Source organism: Myodes glareolus, chromosome 10 (assembly GCF_982192425.1).
Source record: "Myodes glareolus chromosome 10, mMyoGla1.1, whole genome shotgun sequence".
NCBI lineage: Eukaryota > Metazoa > Chordata > Mammalia > Rodentia > Cricetidae > Myodes > Myodes glareolus.
This window is the reverse complement of record NC_142035.1, coordinates 87,958,804-87,973,292: the sequence shown is the minus strand read 5'-3', so window position 1 is coordinate 87,973,292 and position 14,489 is coordinate 87,958,804. Positions and strand designations below refer to the sequence as shown.

The 14,489-nt window shown below is 38.7% G+C and overlaps 1 protein-coding gene across 14 annotated transcripts in view; it reads left to right on the top strand.

Annotated features, from left to right (window-relative positions):
• Positions 1-14,489, top strand: part of Celf1 (CUGBP Elav-like family member 1) — a 67,736-nt gene that overhangs the window by 30,446 nt on the left and 22,801 nt on the right. For 7 of the 14 annotated variants that reach the window (XM_085696529.2, XM_085696537.2, XM_085696533.2 and 4 more), the window contains 2 exons: positions 5,464-5,615; positions 10,908-11,042. The exons of 2 other annotated variants lie outside the window; for them this stretch is intronic. In XM_085696529.2, the coding sequence (XP_085552655.1) occupies positions 5,545-5,615; positions 10,908-11,042 (206 nt within the window). In that variant the 5' untranslated portion in view covers positions 5,464-5,544. Of the gene's footprint in view, positions 1-5,463; positions 5,616-7,425; positions 7,446-10,907; positions 11,043-14,489 lie in introns of those variants that run through there. 5 more of the 14 variants (XM_085696539.2, XM_085696538.2, XM_085696544.2 and 2 more) reach the window with 2 other exon arrangements.

Below are 14,489 nucleotides of genomic sequence, written 5' to 3'. Positions count from 1 at the left end.
CATATTAATAACATGGTGATACTCTGGTAAAAAAATAAAATAAAAAAAATAACATGGTACTTAATTGCAGAGACTTAGCTTTTCTTTAGCCTCCTGTCCCATACCATGTGTGAAGGCCAGAGATGTAGCTCAGTTGATAGAGGACTTAGAATATGTGAAGCTATAGTTTCTATCCTGATCACTTAGTAAACTAGACGTGGTTGTGCACACTTGTGATCCTGATACTGCGGAGGTGAGGGCAGGAAGGTCAGAAGTTCAAGGTCATTCTCACGGGCATAGTTTTTAGGCCAGTCCTGAATGCCAAAGATGCTGTCATGAGCTCAAAAAGAAAACAACAAAAATGATTATTCTGGTGACTGTTCTGATTACCTAAATGCCTAAATGTACTGAAATTCAACTTCCAAGACTTGTTTTGTTATTTGTTGTGCGATTTGGTGACACATCTTTTCAGCCACTTAGTACTTTTAATTTTCCAACTTTCAGCTGATGTTTAAAATGAGCTTTGAGCCAGGCATTGTGGCACACCCGATGTGCAGCGGATCTCTGAGTTAGAGGCCAGCCTGGTCTACAGAGCAAGTTCTGGAGCAGTCAGGAAGGAAGGAGAGAGAGAGAGAGAGTGAGAGAGAGAGAGAGAGAGAGAGAGAGAGAGAGAGAGGGAGGGAGGGAGGGAGGGAGGGAGGGAGGGAGGGAGGGAGGGAGGGAGGGAGGGAGGGAGGGAGGATTATTTTAGATTTAAAGCAATTTTTAAAATGTTTTTCTTTTTCACTTAACACACACTCCTCTTCAGAATTGTCTTTTGTTGCAAACTTATAAAGACTTTTGATCTAAAGTCTCATGATTTTGCAAAATAATAATAATTAAAATAATGTATGATGCCATTGAGGTAATTGACAACTCAGGTCAGCATTTTTTAAATAGGTACTGGATTCGGTGTTCTATTATATTAAAAGTACTCAAAAAATGATGTGTGTGAATATGTGCATATATGTACTGAGACCAGAAGAGGGCTTTGGGTCCCCTGCCAGACAGGGATGCTGGGAACCAATCTGCAGTGTTTTCGCAGAGCCTTGTGCAAGTACTCTTAAGCCACGAGGCCCTCATTCTAGGTGCAGAAGTACTCCATTTTTAAAATGGAAATTCTTTCTAGTTTAAATGTTTTAAGTTAAAAGTTTAAGCTCTTCTGGCTGGTTACTTTGAAGTGGAATCAGTTGCTTTTTTTCCCGGAATCTCTCTTGTCATCTAACGACCAGCAGTTAGGGGAGAGGCAGGCATATGCAGTTCACTTAGTAGTCTGACCTACGGCTATTGTAAATATTTTATTTTCACTTTCAGTCTTATATAGCTTTGATTTTAATGATGTAAGTCGGTGGGTCAGTTCATAATCGCTTCTATTCTCACGTAACCAAACTTGATGTTTTTGCTCTTTCAATGACAGATTTATTAGAGCAAATGAAAAGTATATTTACCTATCATTGCACTCCCTATTTATGTCTGTTAGGATGGCTATTTGGGGAGCTGGAGAGATAGTTCAGTAGCTAAGAGTATTTTGTTGCTTTACAGAGGACCTGGGTTCAATACCCAGCAACTACATGGTAGTTCACAACCATCCATAGCTCTTGTTCCAGGGATCCAATGCTCCCTTCTGACCTTCATGGACACCAAGCATATATGTGGGGGCACACAATACATGTAGACAAAAGTCACATAAAATAAAATGAAAAAATTTAATAAATAAATAAAAGATGGCCATTTGGACTTGCCTCCTAGGCAATTTTTGCTTCGCCATGCTTTTTTTGCTATAATTCTCCACTAATCCAGTTTTACATTTTCATGCTAAATGTATTGATTTGCATACTTTAAATGCAGATTGTGTTGTTTTCTAGTGTCTGTTTTCATTAACTGTGGCATTCCCCCCTTTCCTGTTTTTCAAGACAAGGTTTCTCTGTGTAGTCCTGGCTGTCCTAGAACTCCTCCATCTGTAGACAGGCTAACCTGGAACTCACAGAGATCCTCCTGTCTCTGCCTCTGCCTCTGTTGGGAATAAAGGCATGTGCTGCTGCCACCACCACCCAGCTAGGTCATTGTTAACTTTAAAAGGAAGAAAGTAGAAAGCTGGTGTGCTGGTGTGCACCTTTAATTCCACTGGGATGTGGAAAGCTGGTGGATCCCTGGGTTTAAGGACAGCCAGGGCTATGAAGAAAAATCTTTCTCAAAGAATAAGGGACCCCCCCCCAAAAAAAAGAAGAGGTAGAAAATATTTAAGACCCAAACAAGCTTATATAAAAGAGAAGGAATAGGAAATAAGATATCCAGAGTGAAAGAATCAGGATGCAAACAGAGGAAAAGTTAAACCCCAAGTTAAACCATTTCTGCCACCTTCTTATTTCTAATGCATGCATATCTAAAAATTTTTTTAATTAAAACAATTTTCTGTGAACAACTGATTTTTAGTTTTTAATTTTTCTTAATATCCATATTTTTGCATTCATATAATTTTTATTATCATTTATTATTACAAGCCTTTAAAACAATAAATTATAAATTATTTGTCTGCTTTCTTTTCCCACAAATTCACTGAATTTAATTTACTTAGGTAACACTTGCGACCTGCCTAAAGAGATACTTCTCTATGGAATAATATTTCCATATTAGAAGTTTTTGAAGCAATAGTGCTTTATATTTCATATATCATTTTATAGATCAAAATGAATTTTAATAATTTATTTTTATTTTATATGCATTGGTGTTTTTGCATTCATACATGTCTGTATGTCGGGCTCTCTGGAACTGGAGTCACAGACAGTTGTGAGCCACCAAGTGGGTGCTGGGAAACAAATTCCCCTCCTGGGAAACAAATTCAGTGCTCTTAACCACTGAACCATCTCTCTAGCCCCATAAAAATGGGTTTTAATGTAAGTATAGGACTTATAGGCCCTCCACTCCCTGTTTTCTTTTAAAAACTTTCATTAAATGGGTTCTCCGAATTCTTTTGAATATAAGTTCTATTTTGGGGGGCAGAATCAGTGTTTCTTAGCCAATGGCTTAATGAAAGTATTGTAAGGAGTATGTATCTTTTCATACATTGGGCAGTGCCTAATATTTGATACTCCCACCTTTAATAGATACTATGATTCTAATTAATGTAAAGATATAATTAGAATTTATATGTCTTTAATGAATTATAGGAATATAGCCACAACCAGTGGGATTCCTTATAACTGGATTCCTTATAACTTGATTCCTCTTTAAATGAATTTTCAAACTAAAAAGTCTTAATTTGATCTTTGACTTGCAAAGTTATTTCTTGGGCCACATAAGTTTCTATAGCGTGAGGAATGTTATCAGCTCCAGCAATTATAGGAAGAAATTGTACAGCCTGCCAGTAACTCGAGCAGTCCCATCCAATCTGACATAACTGAACTGGACTGTGGATTATTTGTATTCTTTTCTCAGTAAATGTTTACTTGTGCTTCCTTCTTTAGTGGAATTGGAAGAGTGTTTCTGCTATTTTCATTTCCAAAGTTGACCTTCATACCCCAAGTTTTTGACAGATAGAAAAATTATTCTCTGTTAACAGTTGTAGAAGTGGAGTAGTTCTGTGTGGACTTTTAAGAGAAGACCTAACTCCCACTTTCCTAAGAAAGCAGGTGTAGATGTTAGCCATTGTTACAGACTGGAAGCTTTAAGTTACCTTGTCATGTGCTGTCCTTTCTTTTATGGTTTAGCAGTTTATTTTTGACTGTTTGTTTGAGACACTCGGGTCTTTTGTATTCTTAGCTGTCCTTGAAATTTGCTATTCAGCAGAGGCTCACCTTGTACTGATCATTCTGCCTTTATTTTCCAAGTGCTGGGATTACAGGAATGTAACACCAGTTCCACTTCCTTTTACTTCTTTTATAAGCTGAATATAACATTTTCCAAAGTTTCCTGTGTCTTGAACGGAACTTGAAGTGAAATCTTTGGCATGAGACAGCCCTAATGATAAAAAAAAAATGTGTGCATTCATCAGTCTTGGTTTCAGCAACAGTGTTTTCACCCGTTGGAACTAGGGATTGAACCCATGTTGTTACACATGCTAGGTAAGTTTTCCACTGGACTATTACACCCTAGGCCTTAAGGAGGATGAGAGAATGAAGAGAGTAATCCTGCATTGCTATCTCTTTCCTCCTCTGTTTTGAATTTGTATCCCAAATAGACGGAATTCTTTTTCATTATTTTTCATTTTTACCACCTTTCTTGGCTTTTGTTTCATTAGGAAGGCTAACAGATGCTGGGAGTAGTGGTGTATGCAGAGACAGGTGGATCTTTGAGTTTGAGACTAGCTCAATCTACCTAGTGAGTTCCAGGATAGATACCCAGAGTGAAATAGTGAGACCCCATATAAAAAAGAAAAGGTCAGAAGAAAACTGAAAAAAAAATTATCTACTAGTATTCTATTAAGAATGAGACAGAGCCAGGTGGTGATGGTACATACCTTTAATCCCAGCAGAGGCAGACAGATCTCTGAGTTTGAGGCCCCCCTACAGAGCGAGTTCCAGGACAGGGTTCAAAGCTATGCAGAGAAACCCTGTCTTGAAAAACCAATAGGTTGGTAGGGAGGATTCAAAGCTATACAGAGAAACTCTGTCTTGAAAGACAGACGGATAGATAGATGGATGGATGGATTAGATAGATGGATAAATAGATTAATTTATATAAAAGAACGAGACAGAATATTATTATTTTCATTTCTGGCAAGTTAAGATTGAGAATTAGTAAAGAAAATTTGCCTGTGCTCCCCTAATAAATGATACTGAACCAGAGTTTTTTAAAGACTTGTCTGATGAGCAACTGACTGATCACTTTACCCTCAACACTATTAAAGAGAACAGGGCTATTCCCTCAAAATTAGTTGGTGAACAACAGGGTTTACATGACCAGTTTGACAACAGCTTGTTTCTGGTCTGCTTCTGAAAACTAATTTTAAAACCAAGGCCAACAACCCAGCTCTTTAATAAAAAACATATTTGGACCACATAAAGTGTGGTGAGTTTTTTTTTTTTTCCTTGGTTGGTTACTTTGTTGCTGTTGTTGTTTGTCATTTTGTTTTGCCTGTTTGCTTTTTCCTTCAGGTAATTTTAGTTTTGTGGGATCATGAATACTGATTTACAGGGAGGATTTTGGAGGATGTGAAACAAGTGTACTTCTTCTGCTTTGTTGGCTACACTATCTTCATGAATCCGACACACTATTTATCTGACAGTGCACTTAGTACTGCTTCGCCAGGGAAAATCACACAAAACAAGCCTGGTGCATCAGCACTTTCATTGTGTGCTGGGCTGAGCCTCCCTTCACATGGTCGCATCCCCATTTTAGTCCAATACTCCCTTTCCCTGCCCCTTCCCCAGACCTGCCTCTTTCTGTGGCACTTACTACTGGTTTCCCTGAGCTCCATTTCCACTTTGTGTTTTTTGTGGGGCCCAGGAAGCTAAAGCTGTGTGTATTTGTGGATCAGACAAGTGCAGCAAGTTATTATCATTGGCTTCTGAAGGGGAGAGTGAGGTGATGGCTGCGTTTAAGTTGGATTTCCTTCCAGAAATGATGGTGGATCATTGCTCTTTGAATTCCAGTCCTGTGTAAGTATTTTTGTTGTCTAATTTTTATCATAAACAGAGGGAACTGGGCTGTTTTATTGCTATTATTTGGTGGAAACCGGTCCCTTAAAAGAGAGAAAATAAATTAGAAAATCCGTATTTAATTTTCTTAATTGTTTAGTCTAATTCTCATAACTGTTAATTGTCTCCCGGAAGTAACTGAATTCTTTGCATGAAGGTACACTTGATGTATGATTAGCAACATCAGTTCAAGTGTGCTGGCTCTAATCTCTTCAAACAATAGTGTTTACTCATGTAACCGATTCCAAGGTGGCTTCATTGCTTGGGTTGGGTATGCAATATTAAATAATCCTTTGGGAATCAAGTATTTTGTTATTTGTTGTTTTGTTTATTTTTATTTGTTTATTTACTTATTTATATTTTTTGAGACAGAGTTTCATGTAACCCAGGCTGGTTTGGAACTCCCTATGTAGCTGAAGATTACCTTGAACTCCTGACCCTTCTGCTTACTGTAACTTCCTGGGTGTTGGCATTGCCGGCATGAGCCATGAAGCTCAGTTTTGGCAGGCATAGAACCCAGGGCTTTGAGTATATTAGGCAAGCACTATATCATCCCCAGCTCCTGTTCTATTTTTTGAGACAGGATCTCTTCGATTGACCTCATGATGTTCTGCTACAGCTACTGAGGTACTAGGTTAATACACATGTGCCAACATGCCCTGCTAGTTTTTAACTGTCATACTCTGAAGCTTCTGTCACAGAGAAAACTGGTAGTTATGTATGGTTATTGCTTAGTATTGTATGTATAGTGTTATGTAGTGTATTGACCTGTGAAGTATAATTCTGAACTTTAATTTTCTCCCCCTACTTCCTCACTAATTGAAAGTATAGTTCAGCATGTAATTTCAGTAATACAAGGTTATCTTCACCAAAAACAAACCATAGTAAAACAAAATTGGATCAATTTTTATTGGCAGTTTGCTCAAATAAATTGTGGATGCAGAAATAGAAGATCTTGTTAGCTAGCCAAATTGTTAACCTGGCCCCGAATTGGGGCTATAGAAAACATGAGTTCTGGACTTTCTAGAGAAGGATCCCATTCCCAACCCCTGGTGTCCATCAAAATCTGAATTCTATATTATTTCAGTTACCTTAACCAGTGTCCCTGGTTTCATCACTTTAACCAAGTTCAAAATATCTTAGAACATCAAGTAGATGTTCTTGATGAGAGAGCCAAGAATGTTAGTGATAGAACATTCTCAGGTGAAAGATACTAGCTAGTGTGGATCTTTGAAGTTAGGCCTCACTGTTCAGTTCACACCCCCCACAGATGGGAGTAATAGCGAGGTGCTTTTTGAGATAGTTTTGAGAGTCTCTAAGTTAGCCATATTGCTCTTTTGAAATGGATTATAAGCCTTCTCTATTGTTCTCCAAATAGTAATTTAGACATCTTTTTAGGACAGCTCTTTATTATCAGAATGTTATTTTAGCAGTAGTTAAAAGGGCAGATTGCAGTTAAGTATGACTACTGAGATTTGGCACAACAAGCATGCCCATATCTCAGTTAAAATTGGGAGTTTGTGGCTCAAATTATCTTTGCATTCTAGAAGGTTGTGTTTTTTTGTTTGTTTGTTTGTTTGTTTGTTTTTGGCGCTTTGCTACTTCCTGTTGAATATTCAGTTCCCTTCCCCTTCCCTGTTCTTTGGCCTTTTCTTTTTGTGCTAGAAATTAGCTTGCTGAGCAGACAAGTGTTCTGAGCTACACTCCCTCCATTCAACCTCTTTCCTTTTTCCTTTCCTTTCCATAGGGTCACGTGTGTACCCCAGACTGGCCTCTTAACTTTCTGTGTAGGTAAGGCTGCTGAACGTAGGTCCTCCTGCCTTTACCTTCTGAGCTTTGTGATGATTGCCAGATGCCTTTATTTGCAGTTTATACAGCCCTGAAATCAGACCCAGGATTTCCAAGTACTCTACCAACTGAACTACCAACCTCAGCCCAGTTTTCTTATCTTCTAAGAGGTTGAACTAGTCCACCATTCTACAAACTCTGGGAGAGAATCATTGCGTGACACCACCTGGAACTTAAAAATCCCGATTAGTTTTTATGTTAAAGTAATGTCCAAGACTATTTTAAGTGTGATGTCTAGTTTTTAATGTATATTGAAGTTTGAAGCAAATGAATTTAATGCGGGTATTCGGGTATTTTGAATTAATCAGAGTGGATTGTTAGTGTTTTGTTTTTTATTTTTTATTTTTTTAAAAATACTTATTTATTTATTATGTATACAATATTCTGTCTGCATGTATGCCTGCAGCCCAGAAGAGGGCACCAGACCTTATTACAGGTGGTTGTGAGCCACCAAGTGGTTGCTGGGAATTGAATTCAGGACCTTTGGAAGAGCAGGCAGTACTCTTAACCACTGAGCCATCTCTCCAGCCCTAGTGTTTTGTTTTTTAAACTAAAGTCATTTGCATCTGTTTTTGTGACCCATCTTCACCAAAGCTTTGTAAAGTTAAGCTAAGTGCTTTGGCTTGTTGCTCCTATTGTACAGATGAGGTACTCAGTCGAAATAGGCCAGGACTTGCTTACTGAAGATAATTGGACTGAATACTCTATTGTTATTGGGGGGTACTAGATCAGATATCAATGAGTAGCTTATATTTCCATGTCCTTAGATCTACTTTCATATTAATGATGTACTACTACAGAATGGAGCTTATGATGACGCGTGTGTGGGTGTGTGTGGGAGTTCATGCAGGTGTTGTTGGAACTAAAACCCAGGACCTTGTACATACTGATAAGCACTCTCCCTCTGATCCACATTCCCGGTCCCAGGATAAAGAATTCTTGAAATTGGCGCATGCTTACCACCTCTTGAATTCTTCACTGAAGCAGTACTTTAAACCAGAGGTTAAGTCAGTGATTTGTGACTAGAATAATTTTGTCTGGGAATGTGATTGATCAGTGTACCGTTTTTCCAAAAAATTTTACAACACAGAAGTAGTGAAGAGCCCTGAATGCTCCAGGGAGCCCAGATACATTTCCTGTTCTGCTCAGTGTCCTGGGTTCTTCTCTGGTCATGGTGAAGTCTTCTTCTAGCTTTTTTCATTTGCTTACACTTCAGAACACAGTATTGTCACCCAGGTGGTGGCGGCACAACACTGGAGGCAGAGACAGGCAGATCTCTGGAGTTTGAGGCCAGCCTGGTCTACAGAGCAAGTTCCAGGACAGGCTCCAAAGCTACAGAGAAAAACCTGTCTCGAAAAACCAAATAAAAGAAAAGGAAAGAAAGGTAGTTTTCTCCAAGGGTGAGGCCCTAAACCTCTATCTCTCTCATTGATTAATCGACTTTCCTACCTTCTCTGTTTCTCAGGACTCGACTCTACAGAAAAGCAGTTTTCCAAATTGTCTGCATTAGAACCCTTGACTGGCTGTTTTTCTTCCCTAGTTTCATGTTCTCTCCCCACCACAATTTACTTTTTCTTCACACACACACACACACACAGAGAGAGAGAGAGAGAGGGGGAGGGAGGGAGGGAGGGAGGGAGGGAGGGAGGGAGAGAGAGAGAGAGAGAAAGAGAGAGAGAGAGAGAGAGTGTGTGTGTGTGTGTTCGGGGTCTACTTTTTAGCCCTGGTTTGCCTGGCACTCACTGTGTAGATGAGGCTAGCCTTGGACTCAGACATCTGCCTGCCTCTGTCTCTGCTAGCTTTAAAGACATGTACCACCATGCCTGGCTCATTTTATTTTTGAGATTGTCTGGCTCTATAGCCCAGGTTGACTTCAAACTCAAAATGCACCTACCTCTGCTTGCCCAGTAATTCTCAGCTGATTTGCCAGGTTTTTTTTGTTTTGTTTTGTTTTGTTTTTTGTTTTTGTTTTTATTTGGTTTGATTTGGTGCTCCCTCCCCTCAGGTTTTCAGTCCTAACTGACCTGGAACTAGACCAGGCTGGCCTTTAACTCACTAAGATCCACCTGCTTCTGCCTCCCAAGTGCTGGGATTAAATGTAAGTGCAACCACTGCCTGACATTGTTTTACATTTTTAAATAATGATAATAATTGTTATTATTTTTTAAGACAGGGTTTCTTTATATAGCCCTACTATCCTGGAACTTGCTCTGAAGACCAGGCGGGCCCTGAACTCACAGGCGCCTGCCTCTGACTTGTGAGTGCTGGTTTTAAAGGCAAGCAACTGCGCCACCTGTCCTGCCTGGTATTTTTTTTAAGAGAAAAATATGATAATTTTTTTAATTTAAGATTTAGAATAGCAAGAGAGTGGTAGTATGTATCTGTAATCCCAGCAATTGGGAGCTTCAGGCTACAGAAAAAGGAACAGGAGTTGAGGAGATTTGCTAAATGATTTGTTGACTGTCTAGTATTTTCACTTGTTTAGTATTATTCTCCAAGGCATATTGTTGCTCAGTCTTCCATAGAACCAATATAATGGTGGTGTTGGTGTTGCTCCAACACCACAATAAGAGCATGTTGTTTTAATTTTGTGTGGGTGGGTGTTTTTTGAGAGGAACACCTGGAAGGAGATAATTACAAAATAAAACCTTAACATTGTCTCCAAACCTTCCGGAAGATGACTACTTCAAAATTAGATTGTTAGTTATGCTGTTAAAGGATGTTGACTTAGAAACCTTTGTTGATAGCTTTTTCTAGCACCTAGTCATAAGTCTCTATCCATTATTAAAATTATTTCCACATACCATACACATTTTCTGTCTTGTTTTCACTAGAGAAGCACCTAGAACATAATATGAACTCCTTTTTCTAAAGTCCTTGAAATTTGCATGCATTTCTCTTTCCCCTTTTCCATAGCACAGTATTTATATAATCTGGGGGGACTTGATGAGACTGGATGATGGTTAAATTTTGAATATAATATGGGTTTATGCTTGCTAAAAAGGTAAACGGATTGTCTGAAATTTTTTTGTTTGTGTTACCCACAAAGTGAAATCAACTAATAATGACAGGTGAGTGACAAAATGAATAATGAAAGCTTTTGAAAATTGTTGGACCCTCTGTGTGTGTGTGCATGGTTGTGATTGATGGTGCAAGTGTGCTTTATCTACCTGTGTGAGTGCATGTGGAAGACAGAGGCTGATGTTAAGATGTCTTCCTCTATCTCTCCACCTTATTCTTGGAGAGAAAGTCTCTTGGAGAATCTGAAGTTCACTGTTTCAGCTAGATTGACTAGATTAGTGAACCTTGGAATCCACCTGTCTGTCCTCCAGGGTTGGGGGGGGGTCACAGAAGTGCTTCATCACAAAGAAGTGATCCATGTCCATCTTTTTCCATGGGTATCAGGATCCGAACTCAGGACTCCATGCTTGCACAGCAAGCACTCCAGTTAGTGACTGGGTCATTTCTTCAGTCTTCTTCACCCTCCTACCCCCTTTTTTTATCATGCTGGGGATTGAACCCTGGTTCTCAGCAGGCTAGGTGAGTATTCTACTTGGAGATATTAATCTCTAGGGAAATGTATGTTTATTTATTTACTTATCTACTCATCTATTCATTTATTTATTTTTCTTGCCTATCTACTTATCTGTCTATTCTTTTATCTGTTTTGTGGTGTTGGGAACCATACTCAGTGCCTTAGGAATGCTAGGAGAGCCCTGAACTCAATCTTTGTCCTCAGGTGCTTTTTAATGCAGTGATTGCCTTCTTAAGGACAGCCTTCACACTAAAAGTGTATGTGCAAGGAACATGGAAGACTGCCTACTGTTGCTCATCCCATCACATCAGTGGCAGCTGAGAAAGTTTGAATCTACTTATTCTGAATATTTATTCATTTATCTGATTGCTTTCAGTTTTTAAATTTCTAGCTGACACTGTCAGTTTCCTTTTTAACTGTTTCCAAGAGATCCAAGGAAATATCCAAGAAAATTTTTTTAAAAATTAAATCTTTTATTTTTACATCTATTTATTTGGTATTGTGTGAAGGTCAAAGAAAAACTACAGAAATTGGTTTGGAGTGAATGCTCTCCTACATGTAAATTCCAGGGATTGAACTTGGATGCTCTGGCTGGACATCAAGTGCTTTTACCCACTGAGCGCCCCTCCCCACCACCACATACGCACACCACACCACACCACACACTGCTAACATTTTTTAATAAATTTCTTTGTGCATGTATGTCTATAGGCAGTGTATGGTGTGAGTTGGTTCTCTCCTATGTGAATTCTGGGAATTGAACTTGGGGTGGTGGCAGGTGCTTTTACCTACTGATACCTAAGAGATACTTAATCAAATGAATTAGTATTTTGGAGACAGGATCTCACTGTGCAGCTCTGTCTGGTCTAGAACTTAACAGAGATTGGTCTGCTTTTGCTTTCCCCTACTGAGTGCTGAGATAAAGATTTGTGCATACTATGCTTGTGTAGGTTAGAGGACAGCTTGTGGGAGTAGCTCTCCCTCCACTGTGTGAGTTCCGAAGATCAGACTCAAGCAGTCAGGCTTGGCAACAAGGACCTTTATCCACTGAGCCATATCATTGACTTTTTTCTCTTAGCATTTGTTTGTTTGCTTATTCGTTTGTTTGTTCATCTATCTATCTATCTATCTGTCTGTCTATCTATCTATCTATCTATCTATCTATCTATCTATCTATCTATCTATCATCTATCTATTTCTTTCTTCAGTCTTTAAAAAAATTCTTGTTAGGGCTAGAGAGGATAGGAGAGTTTGCCGCCCTCCAGAGGACCCAAGTTAAGTTCCTCACACATATCTTTTGCCTTCCTGGAGCATCCATACATGAAACAAAAGTAAATCTTTAATTTATGTATATAAATAAAAATCTTGTATTTTTTTAATTTTCAAATTAGCATAAAGTGATAGGCTTTATTTTGGCACTTTCAGACATGTGCAGTTACTTTTTATTTGTTATACCATGCTTTTATTTACCAATGTATACCATGTCTAACAGTGTATTGCTCTATATAAGTGTCCAGTGTTTATTGAAAGCAGAAATAAGTCAGCAAATGATTGTAGCTCATGATTGCTGTAGATCCTCTCTGAAAGTTTGAAGCACCTAGATAGTGCCTTTCAAAGTGGTGGACTGCCTATCCTTCACTCCATTGTAAATTATAGTAAAAAAAAAAAATCTTTGAAAAAATTAGATGCAGCCAGCCAGTGGTGATGCACACCTTTAATGCCAGCACTCAGGAGGCAGAGGTAGGTGAATCTCTTGAGTTTGAGGCTAGCCTGGTCTATAGAGTAAGTTCTAGGACAGCCAGGGCTATGCAGAGAAACCCCATAGTGGAAATAAATAATTAAAAGATAATACATAAACTTATTTTGTATTTGTCATCAATTTTAATAGATCTATAATGGCTTAATCAATTTTCTGTGAAAAAGGAATTCTTAAAGATTAAGTTTGAAAGTTGCCTCTGATCTGTAAGCCGTGGTTCACATAGCACTGACCTAGACAATTCCTAGGGGTACTTAGTTGGTATACAAAAGGGAAAGATTGGTTTATGGACGGGCATACACTTGAAGAAACAGAGAAGAATTTGAAACTTGTCCTTTATGGCCCATACATAGTCTCAGGCACTAGGGAGTCAAAGTGTTCATGGCAAGCCATGCTCTACAGTAGTGATTCTCAACCCTCCTAATGCTGCGACTTTTTAATACAGTTCCTCATGTGGTGACCCCCACCATAAAATTGTTTTCATTATTATTTCATAACTAATTTTGCTACAGTTATGAATTGTAATGTAAGTATTTGTGTTTTCCGATGGTCTTAGGCAACCCCTGTGAAAGGGTTGTTCAGTACCTCCTACCCCCACCAGCAGTCATGACTCACAGATTGATGACTGTTGTACTGAGTAAGTTCAGGGCTATCCTGGGCAACTTAGTGAGACTCTGTCTCAGAGTAAAAAGTGACAAGAAAGCGTACAGTCTAATGGCAGAAGACTTGCCTGGCATGTAATTAGAATCAGTCCTCACAGTATATATCCCTCCTCCCAAAATGAGGATGAGGTAGAGAATTTGGACAGAAAGGGATTGTCTAGAATCCTGAGTTTCTACTGGTTTTAGATAAGTTGTAATTTGTGTATATTAACCATGCTTAGGACAAGCCCATTGACTTGCAGCTTCTAATGTAATATAAATGAATAAGCCTTTGTCTCTGCAGAAAGAACCATTAGCTTATTATTGAAACTTATCCTGAATACCATTGATTGGCATTCTGTTATTCTCTGGAATAGAAACATTATGAGAGATTAGCAACATTTTAATAAAACGCTACTAAAACTGATAAAGTTTTTAGGGTTATGTTGTAAGAAATGATACCTGTCATTTCACTGCTTAATGGTAGCTTTTTTTAATCATGAAAGCCTGGTTTCTTTGGGGACAGGTTAAAAAACTAAAAACTCGTTATTATTCTTTGTCTTCTTGCACTTCCTCCTGTTCTGTTCTGTTCTGTCCTTTTTTTTTTAAAGATTTTTATTTATTATGTATATAAGGTTCTTTCTGCATGTATCCTGCAGTACAGAAGAGGACACCAGGTCTTATTACAGATGGTTATGAGCCACCATGTGGTTACTGGGAATCGAACTCAGGACCTCTGGAAGAGCAGCCAGTGCTCTTTACCTCCGAGCCATCTCTCCAGCCCCTGTCCTGTCCTTTCTTGATATTTCTCTGTAGCCCTGCTTTCATGATTGCCTCAGCTTCCCTAGTGCTGGATGGAATACAGGTGTATATCACAAGCCCTCCACCATTCACAGATTAAATTGACATCATAAAGGAAAGCAAATAAAACAGTTTATTCCAAAGTAGTTTTTTCAGCATGTGTTTGGTGTATATATACCCATGTATGGAAGTGTGAGGGCCAGAGGGTATTTTTTGTATCACTCTCTACTTCATGTTTTATATTCCAATTTAAT